At 40.5% G+C, this 22,844-nt stretch overlaps 3 protein-coding genes across 4 annotated transcripts; 2 read left to right on the forward strand and 1 right to left on the reverse strand.

Annotated features, from left to right (window-relative positions):
• The first annotated feature begins 62 nt into the window (after positions 1-62).
• On the forward strand, positions 63-4,579 carry trmt61b (tRNA methyltransferase 61B). Of its 2 annotated transcripts, none has more exons than XM_058091046.2 (7): positions 63-1,077; positions 1,200-1,260; positions 1,967-2,157; positions 2,259-2,350; positions 2,580-2,779; positions 2,850-2,915; positions 3,003-4,579. In XM_058091046.2, the coding sequence occupies exons 1-7, from the start codon at positions 343-345 to the stop codon at positions 3,035-3,037; spliced, it is 1,380 nt and encodes a 459-aa protein (XP_057947029.2). In that variant the 5' UTR covers positions 63-342; the 3' UTR covers positions 3,038-4,579. The 2 variants fall into 2 exon arrangements, with proteins under 2 accessions (XP_057947029.2, XP_057947028.2); XM_058091045.2 differs by having other exon boundaries at positions 65-1,077; positions 1,200-1,302; positions 3,003-4,575.
• On the reverse strand, positions 3,350-5,839 carry spdya (speedy/RINGO cell cycle regulator family member A). The gene is made up of 6 exons (XM_078796159.1): positions 5,551-5,839; positions 5,391-5,449; positions 5,238-5,323; positions 4,491-4,662; positions 4,034-4,376; positions 3,350-3,913 (listed from the first exon to the last, which is right to left on the reverse strand). Exons 1-6 carry the CDS (start codon positions 5,816-5,818, stop codon positions 3,765-3,767), a joined length of 1,077 nt encoding a protein of 358 aa, XP_078652285.1. The 5' UTR covers positions 5,819-5,839; the 3' UTR covers positions 3,350-3,764.
• Positions 5,840-8,960: 3,121 nt separating this feature from the next.
• On the forward strand, positions 8,961-14,302 carry pcare1 (photoreceptor cilium actin regulator 1). Its single transcript, XM_058091418.2, has 2 exons — positions 8,961-12,553; positions 13,309-14,302. Exons 1-2 carry the CDS (start codon positions 9,288-9,290, stop codon positions 13,427-13,429), a joined length of 3,387 nt encoding a protein of 1,128 aa, XP_057947401.2. The 5' UTR covers positions 8,961-9,287; the 3' UTR covers positions 13,430-14,302.
• Positions 14,303-22,844: the final 8,542 nt, after the last annotated feature.

Below are 22,844 nucleotides of genomic sequence, written 5' to 3' on the forward strand. Positions count from 1 at the left end.
GTCTAAATTTAATCGTGACCAAAATAAATTGCCAGGATTTTTTTTTTTTTTGGGTTTGACGAGTGTTTTGACTCTTGCGCTCTCTACTGGAAAGGTTGAATTATGACAGCCGTCGCTTATTATGACGTCATATACCTGCGCTTTCAAGCATGGTGATCTCTTCGCGATGTAAACAGGATTCGAGGAAATGGATGTGTCAATGGGCTTATTTACCCTCCGATAACTGAGATTTCAGCCAGGTATATAGTTCTATTTACTTTGACCTAATTTACACAGTAGTGTTTTTACTGATTCATCGGATAGACGATATCTCTCGACCTTGTCTCTAATAAACGTGAACTAATGGCCGTGCAAATGGCTAGTGCTGGACATCTTATTTTGCATAGACTGACGCGTATTGTCTCATCTACCCCAGGGTATTACAGGCACAAGGACATTTTTAGAAATCTCAATTCAAGTAGACTGGACGTACAACGTTTTTCGACAGGATGTTTGAACTCAAATCAGGATGCTCGACACAACTCTGATCCATCACTCTTGAATACCAAACAATCACTACTGTGTAAAAGGAGATCTCTCTCTGCGCTTGAGAGAGTCAGTAGCCTGCTCCCCCAGGATGCATTGAGCCCTGAGGTGATGCAGCTGAGAGAACAGATCCAGCCACCTGAAGCGGATGCATACATGCAAAAAGAGCAAAGCCATGCTGATGCTTTGTCCACATTGTCCACACAAGCTCAAATCACTGATTTGGACGCAAGAGATGAATTGCCGTTGAAAGAATGCGATTCAAATTTACAGGGTCCTACACTTCCACAAGACACAACGCTTGCGTATGGGGAGCTGCTCATAGCTGAGTATCGTAAGAAAAGGGATGTGGAGTTCAGGAAGATGTTCCAGCTTCAGACAGGAGGACGTCTGCAGAGCAGCTGGGGGATTGTCCTACATGACTATGTAGCTGGGCAACCCGCAGGTCATTTTCAGAGGACAAGCCGTCAGGTTCCCCTCTACATTCGGCGTGCCAGTTTGGATGATTATGTGCTGAATATGAAGAGGGGTCCTGCCATCTGCTACCCAAAGGTATATGGAACAAAAACCTCAACGTTTGACTGAGTATCTTGGTAATTTTCTGTAATTATTTTATTTGTTTCAAGTTGGGGGTCAAACTGTTAACAGCTATGGTATCTGCTTCTACTGTTTAGGATGCCAGCACTATGCTGATGATGATGGACGTCACAGAGGGAGACTGTGTGCTGGAGTCGGGTACTGGTTCGGGGGCCATGTCTTTGTTTTTATCTCGAGCAGGTCTGCGCCCACCATACTGTCATCATTGCATGCTAGATTGAGTACTGAACATATTTATTAGGTCTGTATTTGATTTAAAAAAATGTAATTCCAAAATACAACTATTAAATGTTATCCACGAATTTTCAAATGAACTATGCAATCTGTTTTAACTCATCCAGAGTTCTTAAGACTTCTAAGTTGTAAAAATGTTGGAACTCCCTCTGCACAGTTGTCAAACTTTCACAGTTTGTATAATGTTTACTTGCTCAACGTCACTGTCTCGCTGTGCTGCAACTTGCTCACGTCTGCCAATACTCACTTCAAAAAGTCATGTTTTTTTTGGATCACCCTTTACGATGTACTGCTAGTGGTTGGTCTTGACAAGGCCAAGGCCTTGTGATGTCTTATTTATCACGATTGACTGCAGCTTTGTCACATGAAATAATTTGCTTGACAGTGCTCATAGGGTCGACCAATACAGAACAATAGAAAAGTCTAAGGAACTTTGTGACGATCTAAGAATTGGGTGGGAAAGTGTTTTTCAGCCATTTATAACTTTTGAATCGTATGTACATTTGATGTGTCACCATACCTCGCATGCTGTATTTTACAGCCAGTATATTTAGTGAAATGCTTATCTGCAGGCAAACCAACTCACTCACTGTAAATGGGTTTTCCTCAGTGGGCTGCAGGGGTAGCGTGTTGAGCATCGATGTCAGGGAGGATCACCTCAAAAAAGCCATGCTCAACTATCAGCGCTGGAGGGCCTCGTGGCGAGCACGGCGCGGAGAGGAGTGGCCCGACAACATTCAGTACCATAACGCTGACCTATGCACGGCTTCATCTCTTTTGGCCTGTAAGGGATTCAATGCGGTCAGTAATTTAAAGTTGCATGCGTGCAGCAAAGAGATCCAGCATTGTGTGTGTTTGATTTGGTGACAGCAGTTGTACTGATTGGATTTTGTGTATTGCAGGTTGCACTTGATCTCATAAACCCACACCTTGTTTTACCAATGGTGATTCCACATCTGCACCCTGGAGCTGTATGTGCCGTCTACCTTGCCAAGTGAGTATCCATGCATTATACTGTGTATGGGCATCCATACAAATGTGTGTCAATGATTATCAATTATATCAATTATCGTTCCATGCTAAATGACAGACAAGAGACCATGGACCAGTGCCTGTGTTTATGAACCTGTTTTGTGAGGCACTTTTCCTCCAAAGCACTTTGTTTTTAATTTCATCCTGTAATATATATTTGTTTTGTTTTTCCCTCCTTGCTCATCCTCTAGTATAACACAAGTCATAGACCTGCTAGAAGGGATTCGATACTCAGCACTCCCTTTACTGTGTGAACGCATCGTGGAGGTTCCAATCCGGGATTGGCTAGTGAGCCCAGCCCTTCTTAAAAATGGGCAGTACTGCATGAGGAAGGCTTCACTTGTCAATGAAGACCAGAGAGAAGCGGACACGCCAGATAAGGCTGAACAAGGTGATAATAAGTGTATTTGAATGTATCTAATGAAAATCAAGTTGAAATTGTAACTGTATTTACTCCAAAGAAAATCCGGCCTTTGGGAGTGTTCCTTACATTGCCAGACCTCACCCAGAGCAATTTAGTCACACAGGTCTGATAAAATGTTGACACATTTGACATTTTATAGTACATTTGACATTTTATAGTTTTTAAAAAAAGTGTTGTCTTACAATTTCAGCGTTCCTGGTGAAACTGAGGAAGTTTGTGGGTTAGCCGCTGAGCTGCAAGGAGAAGATTGCGTGACACTTGATTCATATTCCTTTGTAAAATATATGGAAAATAAATCTGATATGAGGATCAAAAAGCTGAAGGAATGTATTACAAAAATCAAAGAGTACATTTCACTGAATTATAATGTGACTTCCAAAAATTCTCCAACTGTATTTTTGTTCAGATCCCAATCTTCAATGCTGCTTGTCCTTACCAGGGTCGTGGGGTGGTACGCTGGAGCCTAGGGCTCGCCTGGGCGAGACGCACGGTACACCCTGGACTAGTTGCCAAACAATCACACACATATAGACAACCATTCACATTCATAGCTTTGGACGATTTAGAGTCTCCCATTAACCTTAATGCCAAAACATTTATGTTTATGCAATGTGGGAAGAAACGAGAGTTTCAAAGCTTCATCAATAAGGCTTGTGGAATATGTATTTTTTGCATTACTTTTCTGGTACGGCTATGTACAAGCATTGCCAAACAATGAACTGAAAGATAGTATTTGACAATTTATAAGGAAGCAATTAATAGTATAGGCACAGGCAACAGTCCAAAACACAAACATCCAGTTCTATGACACTAATTGAGTTTATGTGGCATAACTTAAACTCCATCACATATAAATATATAAATATCAAGAACAGTGTGGAATAAATATGCTCTCGTGTTTATCCCATTGGCTCATTATTACACCCACAAGAGACTAAAGGGGTGTTGTTGGTTAAGGCATCTTCTTCAGGGTATGAGTGCCCACAGGGTGGGAGACTGAAAAAGGAAGTTGTGAACACTGCTGATGTGGTGAGATGTTCTTATCGTCATTGATCCAGTTCATGGAAGAGTCATACACGGAGGAGCTGGACAATTCATTGCCTACCAGAGAGATCCACAGAATGTCAGTGAAAACAACACCATTTGGTCATTCACTAGTTTCAGTTAACCTGAGTGAAGTTCGACACAATTACTGACAGTGGATCTAAGCATCATACTTACCAGGTACTATACAGCTGCAGGAGGAATGCTGAGGATTTTTGTTTTTGATTCTCTCCCTGCAAGCGGCAGGGACCCTGGGTGGCGTTTTCTCCAAATTCAGCTGATAGCCAAGTGGGAGTGTCGGGCAGGAGCTTTGCACAGATGACATTATGGGGGTAGAAGAGGAATGGATCTGATGATCAAATCTTTTCTGGTGGTTGCAGTGGGTGCAGGGGACTGGAGAGGCCGCAGGCCCTCGTGGAAGACGTGCTTTGTCTCTTTGGTCATAATGGCGCTGAGCGCCACTGTGGTGCTCTGAGCGCTCTCGCTTCCACACAAAGTGAGAGGGCATGATGGCCATCACCTGTAGGAAAAGAAGACATCAGATAAATGGAAACAAAAGATAAGACTCAAAATAAAAAAAGTCAGTCATTGAGCCTCTAGGATTACTTAAAACAACAAAATTATATTTGTGTACCTCTTCACAGCAGCGTCTACTGACTGCTGCTCTAAACTCAATGCGAGCCCAAAGTTTGTCCCTCTGCTTGAGGAAAAGAGGAAACGTCTTCTTCCAGTTCTTACCCAACGCCCATGGAAAAATCTCATATTTACTTTCCTCTTCTTCTTCCTCCATGGTGTTTGCAAGGTACCTACAGTACAATGTGAGTAAAATGTAAGCACTATGGCATATACTGTAGTTCATAAAATAAAATCACGAGATCAAAGAGTGGATACTATATACTGAATAAAATAATTTAATGGCAATCAAATTAAGTACTAAAAAAATTAGACCTTCAAAACAAAATTCTGTTTTGATTGATACTGTATTACTGGAATCTACTTTAACTGTAATATTTGCTGCGATAAAGAACTGCTAAACCTGACACATTTTAGAATGCAAATAGACTACATAACACCACTATGGGGAAACGGATGAAGAGTAAGGGAAATAAATGTAACACATGTTGCAGATTGGCAGCTGAGTAAACAAATCTTATTTAGTTTAATGTTATGTGTTCTTTTAAAATACTATGGATAACATAAGCTGGCCAGTGGTGGTCTTATATTTTTATAGTGAAAAAACTGTGTCAAGTATGACAAAAACTTAACGTTTGGACTGAAATTTAGCTGATTAAAAAAAGTGTTGGCCTAACAAGGTAACTAAAATGTTGGAGATGTTGGACAACTCAGTACAATGTATACTGATCAAATAATGTAAGCTTACAGGGCAATGAAAAAGTTGTTCTTGCTGTATTCTGCAATAGAGAAGCGGGATCTTTTGAAGTAGACAAATACCATGGCAAGGAGATACTGAAAATGTAGAAAGACATGAGTTGAATCATCAACACCAATATTGTTCATAGAGGTTGAGCCTCACCTTGTCCGTTATTTTACAGCAACAGTCCATCCACAAAAAGTCTTGGATTAGGTCATCGTCTGAAACATGGTGTAACATGATTAAATATGAGATTTAAATATTTCAGTCATTTTGAGGGGAGACACTGCTCGAATGATGCAATGGAATAGCAATTCTTCACCAAAAAGTTTGAAGTATGATGTCATTTCCTGCCGCTGAATTACAATGGTTGGTGGCGGTGTCATTCTAAAATAATATATATCATTCCAGCAGCAGCTCTTCTCTGGTGGACCCCGTTGTTCCTGAGTGCTGGTTCTTTTGAGCCGGGGTAATGTCCTGCCCAGTAAGGGGTTCTTTATGGCAGCCACCCCACAGGTGGTGGGAGCTCGGCACCTCTGAGTTGTTGGTTTCATCATGCTCATGCCTGGGTCTCGTGAGGTGAATGCCATTCTGATGTGTTCCAATAAGGAGAGGAAATCTGTCAAGTCATGTTAAACTTTGTCACATGTAAAAATACATTCTGTTAATTTGAATGTTCCCACTATCCACAAAAAATACTGAACACACTTGTCTAGATTGCTGTCCGCACATGGGAGTACCAAGCTAATGGTATACAGCACTGCCTACAGTCAAGCATGGTGGAGGCAATGTCATTGTTTGTGTCTGCATGTATGCTGCCAGGACTAAAAAAAAGTTTGGGAAGCCCTGTCCTAAGTGCTTGATAATAATGGCGCCTACACAAGTAATGAGAAACTCAATTCATTTTACTGACTCCAGTCACTCACCTTTGTGAATTGTGCGCGCATGCGCCGAAACTTGAGTTAAACGTGTGAGTCCAGACAGTGGGGAAAAAACCCACACATACCACTTATAAACAATTCGTTCGTAAAGCACACTTTAGCCCACACGATTATTAATGTGAGGAGTGCACACACTTTAAGCGAAATTGTATGCCGGATACTTTCCACAATTTGCTGTATAAACTTCACAGCTTTGAAACAACACTCATTATATATTAATAATTGGGATTGAAAATCAATGGACAACACTATTGCTAATAACACGCTAAATCCGTTTTCGCCACGGATTGTCCGCTAGCTTCTAATCAGAAGCTAGCGTTAGCCTGAAGCTATACCCAAAAGTTACAGGACCTAAACTAAAAGTTTAAAGTGTGCCATACAACATGAAGGAGCTACATACCCACCAATTGTCGGTTATAACCCCTGTGAAGAGGTCAGAGAGTTGACAGTTCGTTGACCAAATCCAGACAGAAACTCCTTCATCTGCCACTTCCCTCCAAACAAATGTACAATAAAGGCGCATGTGTGCGCGCCATACCGCCAGCCAGGAGGCGAGCACGAGAGCGTGAAGTCGTCGTTGCGCTCATGGTCGTGGATAAAATGTGTACATGGCTTGCTTTTTGTTTCTGAGGAAAACTTTACATAAATCTAACGAAGTAAGAATCACAGCTCTAGATTAATTTCCCAGAATGATCGACAGAATAAACTAAACTGTATGTGTACATACAGTATATACATAATTTACAAAAATGACCCATACAATCAAAAACTGTTTACAGATGTCATAAGCATAACACACAATGTTGTTATTTTGAGTGTTGAGTGAATTTTTTGTTCAGTTTTATTTTATACATTGCAGCATGGCTGTTTTGTACCTGGCCCATGGCACATGATAAAAATACAATTTAACTAAAGAAAAAAAAACTCACTTTACAAGAATAAATACAAAATATTAGGTCAATAAAGTCATAATATTAAGCTCTATGAGATATCTATGCCGCTTATCCTCACTATGGTGGCGGGGTATGCTGGGGCCTATCTCAGCTGTCTTTGGGCGAGAAGCGGGGTACACCCTGGACTAGTCGCCAGCCAATCACAGGGCACACAGAGACAAACAACCATTCACACTCACATTCATATCTATGGACAATTTAGAGTCGCCAATTAACGTTTTTGGAATGTGGGAGGAAACCGGAGTACCCGGAGAAAACCCACACATGGATGGGGGGAACATGCAAACTCCACACAGAGATGCCCAAGCCGAGATTCGAACCCAGGTGTTGCCACATGGCCAACATGCTGACCACTCTTCCACCATGAGGCCCAAGAAGAAATATTTGTAAAAAAAATTAAGCAAAACGTGTAATGCAATAAATGTTACATGCAGTTGTTCATTTAAACAAATAACTGCCACTTAAAAACGGATGCTTGAAGGCAGCAAAACTAGAGGACTCTTTTAAGATAACTGGCTGATTCCAAATGTTACTGCCTTTGAAAGAGAGGACATTTTGACCAAAAGTAGTTTGTCTCTGTGGTACGTGACAATTACTTCTGGATATAGCTTGGGATAGTGAGGACCTGATTTTGATAAACTCAGCCTGTGAAGGCATTTGTAAATCAGCCATTTCTAAATTTCACAATATTTTCAAAGCCAAGTACTTTGTATTTAGATTATGAGTTTATACAATGATGGTAAGATCTGTACTTTTTGTCTAATACTTTCCAAGCTCTTTTGTATAGTGACTCCTTTCAGTGTTGTAACACCGGCCAAGGACCAGCCATACTTACAGTATCTGTGTAGAAAAAAATCATCCTTTGATCAAACATCACAGCAGCTTTGTCAGTTAATGATCTGATACATTGACACCTTAGCTTTGTGTTTTATGTGGACAAACTATTGTAATATCTACTAACAATAATTATTTTATTTGCAAAATAAAAAAACTGTAGAACAAAAAAATACTGTGGGCTGAAATTGGCCTCTGGGCTTGCACTTTGGTGTAAGGTTGAGCTGGTGCCAGATAACTTCAGGGGAGGTGCAGTGGCTTGGTAAAAATAATGAAAAATCTATTTTCAGACCTGATAACTTAAATCATGTCAAAGGGGAAATTAATGCCTCTATTAATGCTTCAATGGTTCTTATAATGATTCCTATAACAGAGTCTGAGGTGAGCAGAAAACCCCTTAAAATATGCTCTAGAAATTCAGTTTTTCAGGTAGGATGGAGGCAACTATAGCTACTGTATATCATTAACTATGTTTTTATTTACAGATGACCACTTCCACAACATATATGTTATCGTTATCGTTGGTCAGCTTGATCACACACTATTGGCAGACCAAACATAGTTAGATTTTCCCTAAGAGAACCAAGAAGGAAGCAGGGAAACGACTTCTATTATCTTAGTCACAACGTCATTCACTGCCTTCTATCTGCCTGACACTACTGAGCCCTGCACAAAAGAACCACACTCCTTCCCACGCTACTATATGTATGCACCGATGTGTAATAAGAGTGACACCAACAACTCTCTTTGTATGATTGACACACTGAAATTAAACTGATTACAATTGAAATGTGATTAAAGTTTAATGAATTAAGATTGAGTTGATTTAATTGATTTTGCTGTGGCAGTGCTCCACTGTGAAAGATATTTTTGTGCTCACTATAAAAAGACACCTGAGGCCAGCCCTCATTACCCAAATGAGCTTATGTGCTTACAAGTAGGTGAGTTTTATATGCTTTAACGTGACATATGTACATGCCGAGGGGTTCACTGAAAGCCTCACTAATCCTTTCAGCTGCTTGTCCTTTGTCAGACACTCAGGGATGAGTTTTAGAGTACAGCCACGCTACAAGACCTATCAATAAACATGACCAGCAATTGTTGGATTTATTTTTCCAATCGTTGACCCTTTTGACAAATATGGATTCAACAACATTTTGGTTTGGCTTTGTCTTCATGGAAAGAGAAGACATCAATTTCAGCTGCTTTTGTCATCTCAAGGTAACAGATACAGCTGGTGGCTAAGGGCCTTGGATATCTTTGCATTATCCACCCCACCACATACTGTTTTGAAGGTGTCGGGATGACAGACTTGTAAGCTTTGGAGGAAAATGGGTTGTTCACCGTCCAAAGGTAATAATCTGGGGACTTTGGGCTCTTTGAGGAGGGGAAGAATGTTGCCCCCTGTACCTCAAGAAAAACCGAGAGCAGTCCATTTTATCGACGGAGCCAATCATATTTCTGCTGGAGCTACTGATGGAGATACTAAAGACAGGAAGACAAGTGGACAAAAACAATTATTTCAAAAGGATGAACATTTGCCAGCAACACAAGGAGATACCCATGTCACAGTTCCTACTCCGGAGATATTAAACCCGAATAAAACGAAGAGTCACAAAATAGACAACAACATGAATCAGAAAACAGAAAAACACGGGGACAAGCAGGATGTAACTGAGAGAAAGGCAGGCAAAAAAACAAAGAGACATTCAAGAGGTATGAAAGTGCTGAAAAAGAAAGATAAGGAGATGCAGAAAATTGATTTCCCGGAACCTCTGGTAAAAGCTCACCAAGCTGCTTATGCCTTTTTAAATCCCAGCATAAACAAATATGATGGTGTACTTGGACTGCTGGAACAAGCAATGCAAACTCAAGCATTTCTACAGCCAATGGTTTCTTTTCTGGCTTTGCGCTATGAGGAAATAATTCAGGTACTGGAAGAAATTGTTGATGAAGGAGAAAAAATGCTTAAAGAAAACGGAGAACATCTTGCTTGGCCAAGTCAAATGAAAAACCTCTCATCCTCTGCACCTCTAAAATCAGGCTCTGCTATTGAACCCCCACCGGATTTGTTGCAGCAGCTGCTTCAATACACCACACAGAGAATGCAGAATGTGAACCAGACTGTTGGAGGAATTGGAGACTCTGCCCTGGAGGAGGCAGCGGAATACTTTTCTTCTGTCTCAGAACTTTTAGAGGAGAAATTGAAAGTCAAACGTGAAGTTGAGACGAGGATAATGCGACTCTCATCTCGCATTGAATTGGCATCTCTTCGCAAACTTGGACCAGAGGACTCTGCTCTCTTCAGCGAGGACAGTGGTATTGGAGCTGAGAGTGAATCCCTTGCTGGATCGGAAAGGCGCCATAGGCGTGTGAGTTGTGAATCTAGTGCAACGAGCAGGACTACTCCAGTTAGTCCTATGGCATATTCCTCAATGACAGGTGTCGCAAGGAAAAAGCATGCGTGTCCAAGCCCAAGTGTTTCTCTTACTTCTCTGAACTCTTTAGCTTCTATGTGCACAATGATGGCAAATGCACAGGGGGAGTCATTATTAGGCTCTTTCGATGATGGTGAGGAAGATGATGATGGCAATAATATGGTTGGAGACATTGGAAATGGACAAAATTCAGAACAAAAAAAAATTCCCTCAAGACGTAAAGAGAATCCGACAAATGTAGAAATGACTATCAAAATGAAAAATACTATAAGTGGTAAAGTACAGTTTCACCAACCAACAAGCACAGGTGCCAAGTCAAAGGTTGCAGGCTGTCCAAAAGCAGTTGGAGGCCAATTGACTGATGAAAAGGGACTATCTCTAAAAAGATCCCAAACAGTTAGAAGAGCAGTAGTTAAAGCAGCCCCAGTGGTTAAAGAGAGACGTTCGCGTTCTGTCGAATCTATGCGGAGCAAAGGTGAAGATCCCAATTTGCTTGAACTGGAAAGGTCTCAGAAAAATTTAAGTCAGAAGTTGCAGAAAATAGCCAAAAACAAAGAAAACATAAAGGGAAATGCAAAGACGACATCATCTAAACAAAATCACAGAACCTCACCAGCAGAGTCTCCAAAAATATCTCGTAAGCACCCGTCTTTGGAGAAAGATGGCAATCTACGAGACAGGGCAGCACTTTCAAAGCACATCACCAAATGCCAGGAATCTGCCAATAATATAAAGGAAGATGATAACCAGAAAGATAAGACAACATTGATGTACCCTGTTAAAGCCACTCCACCTCCAAGCCCCCCTGTATCACCAAGACCATCTTCAGGCCTGTATAGAGGCAGGAATTCGGTCAAAAAACTCATTGATACTTTCAGTCAAGGAATAGAAGAATTGGACAGTCCTGAAGCTCTCGGGCCACTTCGGGGTGTGCGGAAATGTGGTGTTCCAGTGTTGCCAGGTTTAGGGAATGTTACAGCTTTTCTTAGCATTGGGAAAACCAATTCGAGACCTGATAAAACTCAGAAGACTGATTATATAGATTTGGATAGTCTACCTCCACCGCCTCTAGAGGTGTTAATGGACAATTCATTTGAAAGTGCCCAAAGTCATGCAGATGATGGGACAACAAAACTTGTAAAATCACCTGTGGTAAAACGGACTGGACTGTCTCAGCGACTACGAGCCTCAGTTCAATCTGTACCTGTGTTGCCAAGCAAAGGAGGCGTGCCACAATGTATGAAGGTAATTTGCCCAGCTAAAGTTGATCATCAGGTTGCAACAAACCAGACAAATGTCAGTCAACCAGATGTTCAAGAAGACCTTGCCTCAGTAAATGATTCCACATTGTTGCTGCAAATCAGAAAAAACAGATACCTAAAACACTCCTCAGACTCACTGTTGGGGAAATCATTAAAAAATGATGATGTAACAGGTCAATCTACCGGTCAACGGGACTCAACAAATGTACAGGAGGATGACAACCTCTCGATGCCTGAAGTAAACACAACATTGTCTGAAGTGCCTCCCTCATCTGCAGCCAGTAGTCATTCACTTGCCACTCCACCGCTGTCCAAAGGACGAATGTTGCCATCCACACCTTCTACTCCAAGGACTTCTCATCGAAGACTTCCTAGTCCCCACAATTTAAAAAAAACGCCAACTCCGCCCTCTTCAGCCAGTCCTCCAGTTTACAGAAAACTCACAACTCCACCAGAAGGTCACAAGAGACTTCCCAGCCCGCCTATTATGAAGCAGAACATTTTAAACTCAAACGTTTCCTCCTCATACCCTTTAAAAGCACCATCCCCACCTGCTTCACCAAAAGTACAAAGATGGACAAGAGAGAGCAGCACCGAAGACTCCACTCGATTGATCAGTAATGCACGTTCCGTCTTCTGCCCAGTTTCTCCATCCTTGTTTGAGGCCCAGCCTTGCACACCTCCCCAAACGACTCAAGCATGGGCCTCTGCTGAAGGTTCTTCTCTGTCACATACTTGTGGGAATCGAGGCAAGTTTCTTGTGTTCATCCCAGGACCCCGACCTTTTATTCAAAGAAGCCATTCAGAGAGAAGACCAAGTTTAAACCTTCCACCTCAATCACCAGGCTTCTTGGGGGCTGAGACCTGCGGAAGTGAGCCATCAATTTGCACACAGGGGTGAGTTTTGACTGTTCTTTTGATAAACCGTAAATCACAAATCTGAACGAGTGATTTTGCAGAGTCCAGAATTGGCAGGAGTTCAGGTTTCTCACAGCCGGGAGTCTTTGGGTTCAAATCGAGCTATGACCTATCTGTGAAGACTTTGCATGTTGTCCCCTTGCTTGCTTGCTTAGTGAGCAGAGAAGTATAACTAAATGGAGCAAAGAGACGTAGCAAAAATGAAAAAGCATTTAATTACTGAAGAACTGACCGAGCATTTACAGTAGCGTTTGGTTAGCTTTATTTACTCAAACACAACTTCAAAGACAAACAAAAGGCATCCCTCAAAATAGACCCTTTTTCCACCCCTGAAATAATAATGATCATGATAACCTGTGCTGAAATAATAATAATAATCAGTGCAATTCACACACACAAAATGTTATGAATATAACAAGGTGCAATGTGTTAAAAAATGTCTATGAGATTTTTTTTTTTGCCACAAGAGGGTGCCTAATTCCAAGTCTGACTCTACTTACAAATACTAATGCAACAGAGTAGTTAGATGAAAAATGACAAGTTCCTATAAAAAACTAAATAAAACAGTCAAACAAATCACCAAAAATGATAATGGTGGCATATTTTAAGATTAATTCAACTTCTGCCAAAACATAGCAAAGACTACCAGGTAGACAATGTCTTCCCATTCACACATTTTACACCATGTTGCAATCAATAATTATATATATGTTTTCCTTGTGCTTATGTTATAGACTAGATGATAACCCAAGAGGAGAAGAATCATGGGGTAGCCAGTCCAACCTGAGAGCAACGTCACGCTCTGCATCCCACCCGGATTTGTGTGTTGTTGGACAGGCCTTGCACAGAGACTAAATGGGCCAATGACCAGTGGACCAGTGGGATTATGGATTAACAGGTTTTAGAAAGGATTTAAGGTGTGATGCTTCACTGGTAAGAGAGGAGTCTTTCTATTCGCCTTGTGCTTTTACAACACATTGGCAATGTTTGTATAAGAAGATGTAAGATGATGTCTGCGTATGTATTAACTGGGAGTTCATGTTTACATGCATTTGTACATGATTATTTATTTTTAACAAATGCAAAATAACAATGTCTGCTGTTACATGACCTGTCTGTGTTCTAATAGAAAACTTTAGAACCAATACTCAGATATTAAAATTCAGTGACTAATTTAGGAATTTAAGATATTTCCATCTTCAATATATTCTTTTGGGCTATCAGGCTTTATGTAGTTCTACCTGCAAGGTTTTTTTTAAAGGATAGAATCAATTATAATGTTTGGATATGCAATGGGGGAATTGTTCCTTTAGCAGAAAACCACTGTTTTGATGGATCATCATACTGTATATTATGTATTCAATTTATAATCAATGCTTCTTTTTATTATTGTTTTCTGTTTAACATTTTTTTGTACAGTGTAATAAATTGTATACAAACAATGTTCCCTGCTATTGCATTTCATATTAATTCTGCTCAGTCCATCCATTTTAAATACAGTTTACTATACCACTCCTCTATACGACACCACTATTCCAATAAGTAAGATTTGTTTTACGCATCGGTACTGTCAGAGTTTGGACCCCACAGCAGAGACAGATTACAATGAACAAAAAATTACAGCAACATTCGATCGCCAAAACATGGAAAAGACAAAGTCAAAGCCATCAGGTGTACAATTTAGAAAGAAGAGGGGGAACGGGCCAAAGATAAATACGTATATGGCTCCATAGCATCACTTTATGTACACCACATTATGGAATGTATATCATAAATAAGATAACGTTACTTGGTGGCTATAAACTAACTGCTGGGTGAATTTTAGTGCTCCAAAATGATAGCAGAAAATGGAAAGTGTTCACAGGTGACCAATGATAGCAGGTTGGAATGACCAGAATAAAACATTTTTCACAATTATTCTTGGTAAAAATCTAGATTGACTCTGTGACACCTTTTTATTTGAATGTGACTAAAGAATTATACAGAAATACAATAGTGTCTGTTTTAGTTTGGTGTTATTTCTTAACCAAACCCCACATTCACATTAAAACATCCCAATCTAAGCTTTCAATGTTTTTTTTACACCAAAGCAGGACTACAGCAAATACAAACATCCAATGCATCTCTCTTTATCCCATTTAAACAGCCTGACTTCTTTGGCTTCCGGCTATTGATCTCTGTGGTCCACGGGGACAGATGAAAAAACAGCACCCACCAGCTGCCATGGATGCCTCTTATCAAGGCACCATGCCTAACGCTGGTCTGGACATGGCAGCTTTCAGATAATACTATCTGACAACCGTCTGTGCGCAGTAGCCTCTAACGTCCAGGTGTGTTTCAACATGGGCTGCACTGCTGCACCTGCTGAAAAATGGTAAAACAGGAGGGATAAACATATCTATAATTATTTTGGAAAAGATTGTTTACATTTTATTTTATGGATGAAAACAAAACATGCAAGTCATATTCATTCACAACATCCTAGTGTTCATTTTCGCATAGAAAGCCTGTATACAACCTTCTGAATATTTTTTTAAAACATTATTAGAGCATTAAAACATTATCTAGACACGAAGTAAAACTCGTAGTCACCTTTACACTTGTGTTACGCATTATAGGAGAAATAATCACAAAAATGACGCATAAAAAAGATTTTCAGCACTTAGGAACTGGTGGTCGCTTCGTTACGAGTTTTCAGTGTTTTTTTCCCCACATGGCTACATGCCCAAAAACTTTGAAAGTGACTGCATGCAACCAGTCTCTGGGCTCATACAGACTCCAAAAGGCCTGCCATGACTATGCCCAACTGTCAGGCCCATTTGTCCTGATGTAGGCAACTCCATAACATGTGGACATAACATTATGTCCAGTCATGAGTGAAAATATTGCCTTTGGAATTTGGATGCCAGATGGATCGAAGAGAAGATGGGAGGACACGACTGTATGTTGGACCCTGAATTACACAAGGGACAGTATCTCCAGCACTGGGAAAAACAGCCTTGCAGTCAATCTCAATGCTGAGGGCCATCAAGAAGGGGCTTCTATAACCAGTGGCAATCTCGTATCTCCACAACCTAGGTCACGTGTCAATGGAGGGACAAGACAAACAGATTCTTCAGCGGGTGATTTAATTGATGACCTCCTTCAACTTAATCATCTGCTTTAGTGACCGTCTGGAAAGAAAACCTGCAGTGTCTCTGCCCTCCATTGCATAAGTTTGACACCCCTGGTCTAGGACAAAACTCCCAACACAGTAAGAATGTAAAAATGATGTATCGACATTTCAATTCAGACTGCATCAAATGTGCCAATTGTGATGACCAGCGATTACCAAGTACTCACACAGGGTGTGACCACTTTACACACCTATTACACCCATATTTCTACAGCTCCATTTCTCCTGCGAGAAAAACGCTTTCCAAAGTAATAATGTATAATTGTGTATACATTAGAGGTATCACGAGACACCCAGCTCACAAGACAAGATGAGACCATAAATAAGACTGGGTCCATAAGAATGAGACAAGACAATATTACAACATTACTTTTAAGAAACGCGCAATGAAAAAAGAACTGGACAAACAAACTGTTTTTGTTTAACAAATAAAATAAAATAAAATAAGTTTGTCAATATGTGCCCTGTGATTGGCTGGTGACCAGTCCAGGGTGTACCCCGCCTCTCGCCCAAAGACAGCTGGGATAGGCTCCAGCACCCCCGCGACCCTCGTGAGGAAAAAGCAGTAGAAAATGAATGAATGAAAAATAAAATAAAATAAAATAAAATAAAATAAAATAAAATAAAATAAAATAAAATAAAATAAAATAAAATAAAATAAAATAAAATAAAATAAAATAAAATAAAATCATATGTCTATATGTGCCCTGTGATTGGCTGGTGACCAGTCCAGGGTGTACCCCGCCTCTCGCCCGAAGACAGCTGGAATAGGCTCCAGCACCCTCCACGATCCTCGTGAGGATAAGCGGTAGAAAATGAATGAACGAATTAAATATAATATAAAATGATATAATATAATATAATATAATATAATATAATATAATATAATATAATATAATATAATATAATATAATATAATATAATATAATATAATATAATATAATATAATATAATATAATATAATATAATATAATATAATATAATATAATATAATATAATGTCCATAAAACCATTCACACATTTATATCTGTGTTTATATCTATGGACAATTTAGAGTGGCCAATTAAGCATGTTTTTGGAATGTGGGAGGAAGCCAAGATGCTACCAACTCGGCCACCATGCGGAAGGATCCCTTATTTATGAATCAAATATTTAGCGCACACCTAATGTGTTTAAAACCTTTTTTTTAAACATTGTTAGAGCCCTCTAGACCTGAAATAACACCCCTAGAGTCACGTAAACACTCAAATTACTCAATATAGTAGACATAATCATAGAAAATAAGAGATTTAAGACATAATATACACTCACAAATGCACATCAGTGTTGCCAGGTCTGTGACTGTGGCCGTGTTTTTTGTAAAGCTTGAAAATTCCAAAATTCCCTGCCTCTTCTAATTACAAGGTATTGAACAAATACCAGTGACATGACAAGCGGGTAGTAATAGAATTCAGAGTGGAGAAATCATCACAGGAACATCTAAGGAGTTAGGTTTTTAAGATTCAAGAGGCCATCACACCTCAGCTCTAATCCATGAAGACAAATCGTCTGTTTATGTTGTATAAGCCAACCTATTAGCTCAGAGTGTGTGCATACATTTCTGGGCTTTGTACCAACCAGATGAAGGCTAGAGTCCCATCCCAGTTCTGGCATGCTCTGCATCTCAATAATACCATTAGAATTCAAGGTCTGTAAACTCTGCTGGACAAAAACAGACAAACTAAAACCATGCTATACACAATGTATCAAATTAATTTTATTTACACGTGTCTTTTAGGATAATAGCCCCAGTGACAATTAAGTAATTAGGCTTAGCTGTGGAGCTGCATTGTCTTCATTTTGTCAACATAGTCATGGAGCGTGATGTGGTCTTGCATGAAAAATGTATGCAGTACAATCTTTGTACACTGGATGGCAGTGTTAGCAAGTCTATTTTCCCAAAGCAGTCATTGAGTCCCTGTTAATATTTAAAGTAATTTACAATCTCTGCACTCGCATAGTACTGCAGATGCAATAACAATTAAAAAAAATAACAATAATAACTTGTATATAAATCTCCATAATCACAAATTTGAATCTTTGATATTATCAAGTCTTCTCTGGACTCTTACAGGAGATATGCAGGTCAGAGATTTGTAGATAAATGTGTGTACATGGCTTCATTAAACAGGATGTGAAACAAAGATTGTTACATTGTTTACAAACACTATTGGCAGCAACTCTGCCGCGCTCCCACATAGTGTTGGGGGAGCCTTTGTGAAAGGTCAGATAAGCAGCTGTGATATTGTTCTGCTCACTAAATGTCACAATGTCTTAGGGTTCTATCTGATTGACAAGGGACCTTATCTGCTGGGATTATACTGGTGGAGAACAGTATTTAGGGTCAGTCGTACTGGTGGAGTAGTCAGTTATATACTATCATTAAACTAACATTTCTTCAATAATATTGAGAGGTGCAATATGGTTCATAGTATGGGTTTTTTTGTGTTTACTTTGTCAAAAGTTGTGAAATGTGCCACCCTTTCATCAGAATAACAACAGTAGTAAACTGGTAAACTGGTACCAATGCTGTCTGTTGACTGTTTAATACAATGGATGTCCAGTAATATCAGCTGACCAATACATATATCATCAAATCTAAAGGCGTTAGTAACGCGTTAGAGCACATGCTCATTCACACCCACAGTTCATCTTCAGTGCCTTAACACTGCCTATCTGATGACCGATAATGTTATCAATTTTGAAATTACTTATTAAATCATCATACAGTCCATTCGTCATTCTTTGTTATTGCTACATTTGCTGCTATTACATGTAATTTCCATTGTGTTGGACTTTGACCTGCTGAGCTTGTGACTCTGTCAAATTACCCCCTGCAGTGTGCAGTGTAAGCAGCACAGTGACAATTTAGCCTTCACTTGACCCACACAAGCTGTGTTTGACAGACAGGGCCCTGTGGCTGCCTTAACTGCTTTCTTCACTGGATCATAACCAAAGTCTGAGAAACATCCTGTCGTCAAAGGCCTCACATTTGAAACAGTACAGCCAGTTTAAATGAAGAACATTGTAACAGATTGTGAAGAAACAACGTAGAGTTTAAACCAACAACCTAACTAGTCATACTTGATTTAACATATTGTCTGCTAGTACCAGTAATACGCAGAGCATTTGTCTGGTGAAAAATAAAAAAACAAAACAAAAAACTAAGGAAATTACTAAGAAAATATCGTGTTGTGGATTGATTTTCAGGATTAGCCACTGTAGACAGCATTGAGTAGTGCATTTTATTTATTAATTAATTTTCTACCGCTTATCCTTACAAGGGTCGCGGGGTTGCTGGAGCCTACCCCGGCTGTCTTCGGGCGAGAGGCGGTGTACACCCTGGACTGGTCGCCAGCCAATCACAGGGCACATATAGACAAACAACCATTCACACTCACATTCATACCTATGGACAATTTGGAGTCGCCAATTAACCTAGCATGTTTTTGGAATGTGGGAGGAAATCGGAAGTTAGGAAAGGGTTTCAAACAGTGTGGTGAAGAAGGAGTAAGAAGTAAGTAAGTAAGAAGTCAAAAACGGAATGGGAGGACTTCTTTTCACTATGTAATGTTGGACATGCCTTGGCTGACTCCAGTGCAGTGAGAAGGTAATCTAATCTAATGTCATCCCATCAATGTAATATTACTGATGCCTGACTAGAATGCAGTGTTTCAACTACGATCAAGCGAGGGACCACTGTAGTCGTTTATTAGTTTTACATATCACATTCTTCCAGTGCAAAACTGGGACTTAAAAAGAACTTTGTTCTGAAAAACAGTTTTTAAATGAGGACCAATGACTTTTGTCACCTGGAACTATAGTCCTGTGGACAAATTAGCCTTCATCTATGACTCCTGCATCTGGTCCTCTCAGGCTTGATGTAGCTGTCAGCCCATTAGTGATACTTCTGTCCCTTCACCTTGTCACCATTAAAGCAATAACCCCTGCGCTCTCATGGCATAATTTCCATTTGTGCAATGTGCATTTAGACCTCGAAGAGAAATGATAAAAATCCATGCAGAAGTAGGAAGCACTGCATTGCAGCAAAACCAATTTCATCCAAAAATCATGTGTCATAGTAAATCAACTGGTTTCATGTTTAATCCCATTCTCAATCCCTTTTCAGATTACATTTTCCCATAGCAGAAATTCAGTTTGGTTGCTGTAACAACTGTATGAAGACAATGGGCTCTATTTTCGTAGACCTCTATTTTGGTAAACCGTTGACCGCATCCACGCCTCCATCCCTCTCACCGGCGCAAGCGGCACAGAGGGAGGCGAGAAGGCATGAGGGGGTTTAACACAGCCAAATTTAATCTTAACCAATCAATTGAATGCTTCTCATTACCTTTAAATGCTCAGGGCCCACTGGACTGCGCAACAGAGGCCACAATGCGCGTCACCATGTAGACCACCTCTGTTCCTGACAGTCACTTTAAACACAGTAGCAGGTTAATCCAGGCGCCGTGTTTGTGGTCCACCTGCATTCATGCTCTGTCGTTGTCAAATAGGAGAACCTATCTCAGCATATGCTCCTCATCTTCCTTGCATGTACTCCATCATTTCAGATCACAATAACAATTGAAAAAATTCAAAAGATTGGGGTCTAGTGGTTAGCGCGCAGACCTCACAGCTAGGAGACCAGGGTTCAATTCCCACCCTCGGCCATCTCTGTGTGGAGTTTGCATGTTCTCCCCGTGCATGCGTGGGTTTTCTCCGGGTACTCCGGTTTCCTCCCACATTCCAAAAACATGCTAGGTTAATTGGCGACTCCAAATTGTCCATAGGTATGAATGTGAGTGTGAATGGTTGTTTGTCTATATGTGCCCTGTGATTGGCTGGCGACCAGTCCAGGGTGTACCCCGCCTCTCGCCCGAAGACAGCTGGGATAGGCTCCAGCACCCCCCACAACCCTCGTGAGGAAAAAGCGGTAGAAAATGAATGAATGAAAAGATTGGGACCGGCTCAACGCTAGGGCAAGGGGGGGCAACGACCCCATGAGATTGTGCAACTGTGCCAAGCTGAAAATGTGGACACCTACCCTGTTGCGCCGTAATGCCCATCTTGGTCTACCAAATGACCAAATTGGCTGCGCACAGTGGTGCGCTGGACAAAATTAGCACTGCGTGGGGTGCGCCACAAAATTAGAGCCCAATTCAATAATCTTTCCACCCATCTGTTACATGATTTATAAATAATCAAATATGCTCTCCAGCTAATTGCTGACTTTGGCTGACTTCTGTTGGATGCTGTGAAGGTCATGCAGTGTGCTTTAATACAGCTGAAAACAGCTGAGTTGCCGCTGCAGTGGAAATAAATTCCATCCAAGCAAAGGAAGAAGAAATCAAGATAAGGATTTTGTTGGTGTGAATCTCTGTAACATATTCCTGTCTATCGAGGCCTCCATCAATAATAACATGTAAAAAACTATTCCTGCCTTTCAAATTTTCATCAAAAAGGTAAAAATGTCTTGATGATTTTCACTTTATGGAATCTTAGTTGGTGGAGGGTGAAAAGTGACTATTTACAGCCACAGTGCCATCTGTTGGATTTCTTTATTTTTGCATAACTCTACCAAGTGGTAGAGATGGCTAAAGCAGTTGGAGCTCAGTTTGGCACTGCTTTCAATGAAATATGGTGACTCTAAACCATTTGGTCGGTCACGCAGTAAAGGGGATAATACTGCCTGTACTGTATATTCAACAGTGAAATAATAATATTTTTTGCTGGCCATATTATGCAAAAGTATATATATCTTTCATATGTGATGGAGGTGTCAATTAACAAAGCGCAACTTAATGATGAGCTCTTAAATAACTGCCTTTATATGCTCTGATGTCTGAATTTCTGATCTCTGACAAGTTATCCTTTTACACACCAGTTTTACCGCCATCACTTATGCATCCTCACATTTAAAGTATGGATGATTATATATACCTTCAGGGCTAATAAGATATAAACAAGACCGCAGGAGCCATGTGCAGAGTGTTTTGTTCCTCCTGTCTACATTGACAGAGTGAAACCCTGAAGAGCAAATGCCTGTCAAAGGAAAATTGGGGATGCAGGTTGTCAGGGAACCATTGAGACATTGCAGAGCAGGTGGAACTGAGCGGCTTTAAAGCTGGGCATGCTGGGGAGAGAGCTAAACACTCACAGGTACAAGAATCACTCATGTAAACACGATGGCATCGAGATGAGAGGTTTTGTATGCACTGTAGAAATGGCAACGTGACCATTCAAAAGCCAGTTAGTTGTGACGGCAAACTGATTTATCGTTTTCAAAATCCTTACAGAAAATACTGTTCCACTTCAGTTCAGTATGAATAACATGCCCACTCTATCTGTTGGGCAAAGCCTCACTTGGCCCCAATACATTTCTTGATCTAGCAACCCAGTAATTGGCCTCTTGGCCCGTAGTAAAACTTCTCCTTATTTAAGACTACTATATGTAAAATGACAAAAAAGAGCATTCAGATTCTGATCCGATTCTATACCGCTTATCCTCAGTTGGGTCACAGGATTATGCTGGAGCCTATCCCAGATGACTTTGGGCTGGTCGGCCTGATCGCCAGCCAATCACAGGGCATTTACAGACAAATCATTCACACTCACATTCATACCTATGGACAATTTGGAGTCACCAACTAACCTAACATGCATGTTTTTGGAATGTGTACCCAGACAAAGTGTCGCGGTTCGGCTTCATTGCTTTAAGGTTCGACCACAGGATGCAGAGAGCAGGACCAATTGCAGGTAAATTATATTTATTTGTTGCAGAAATTGCAGCAGCAGGAAAAAGCAACTCAGGTAGCTGACGGACAAACAACAATGATCCCACACAGGGAGACGCACACACCTGAACTAAATAGACACTCAAATTAGGGACAGGTGTGGGTGACTATGACAACGGAGGCAGACGAGGCAAAACAGGAAGTCAAAGACAAAATAAGAGCGTGCAAAAAGGAAACCAAAGCCCAGGCCGGAAACTCAAACCCAAACTGTCACTTGGGAACCCCCACAGGGCGTGACACAAAGCCCCACACACGGCAGACA

This window comes from Doryrhamphus excisus, linkage group LG14 (genome assembly GCF_037039965.1).
Source record: "Doryrhamphus excisus strain RoL-2023G ecotype Guam linkage group LG14, RoL_Dexc_Guam_v1.1, whole genome shotgun sequence".
NCBI lineage: Eukaryota > Metazoa > Chordata > Actinopteri > Syngnathiformes > Syngnathidae > Doryrhamphus > Doryrhamphus excisus.

Coding starts and splice junctions, on each gene's coding strand:
- pcare1 (XM_058091418.2), top strand. CDS start 9,288: ATGGGTTGTTCACCGTCCAAAGGTAATAATCTGGGGACTTTGGGCTCT. Junction 12,554..13,308: donor CCATCAATTTGCACACAGGG/GTGAGTTTTGAC, acceptor CTTATGTTATAG/ACTAGATGATAACCCAAGAG.
- spdya (XM_078796159.1), bottom strand. CDS start 5,818: ATGGCATTCACCTCACGAGACCCAGGCATGAGCATGATGAAACCAACA. Junction 4,663..5,237: donor AACAACTTTTTCATTGCCCT/GTAAGCTTACAT, acceptor ATTGTACTGTAG/GTACCTTGCAAACACCATGG. Junction 3,914..4,033: donor CTGCAGCTGTATAGTACCTG/GTAAGTATGATG, acceptor TCTCTCTGGTAG/GCAATGAATTGTCCAGCTCC.
- trmt61b (XM_058091045.2), top strand. CDS start 343: ATGGCCGTGCAAATGGCTAGTGCTGGACATCTTATTTTGCATAGACTG. Junction 1,303..1,966: donor TTTGTTTTTATCTCGAGCAG/GTCTGCGCCCAC, acceptor GGTTTTCCTCAG/TGGGCTGCAGGGGTAGCGTG. Junction 2,351..2,579: donor TGTGCCGTCTACCTTGCCAA/GTGAGTATCCAT, acceptor CTCATCCTCTAG/TATAACACAAGTCATAGACC.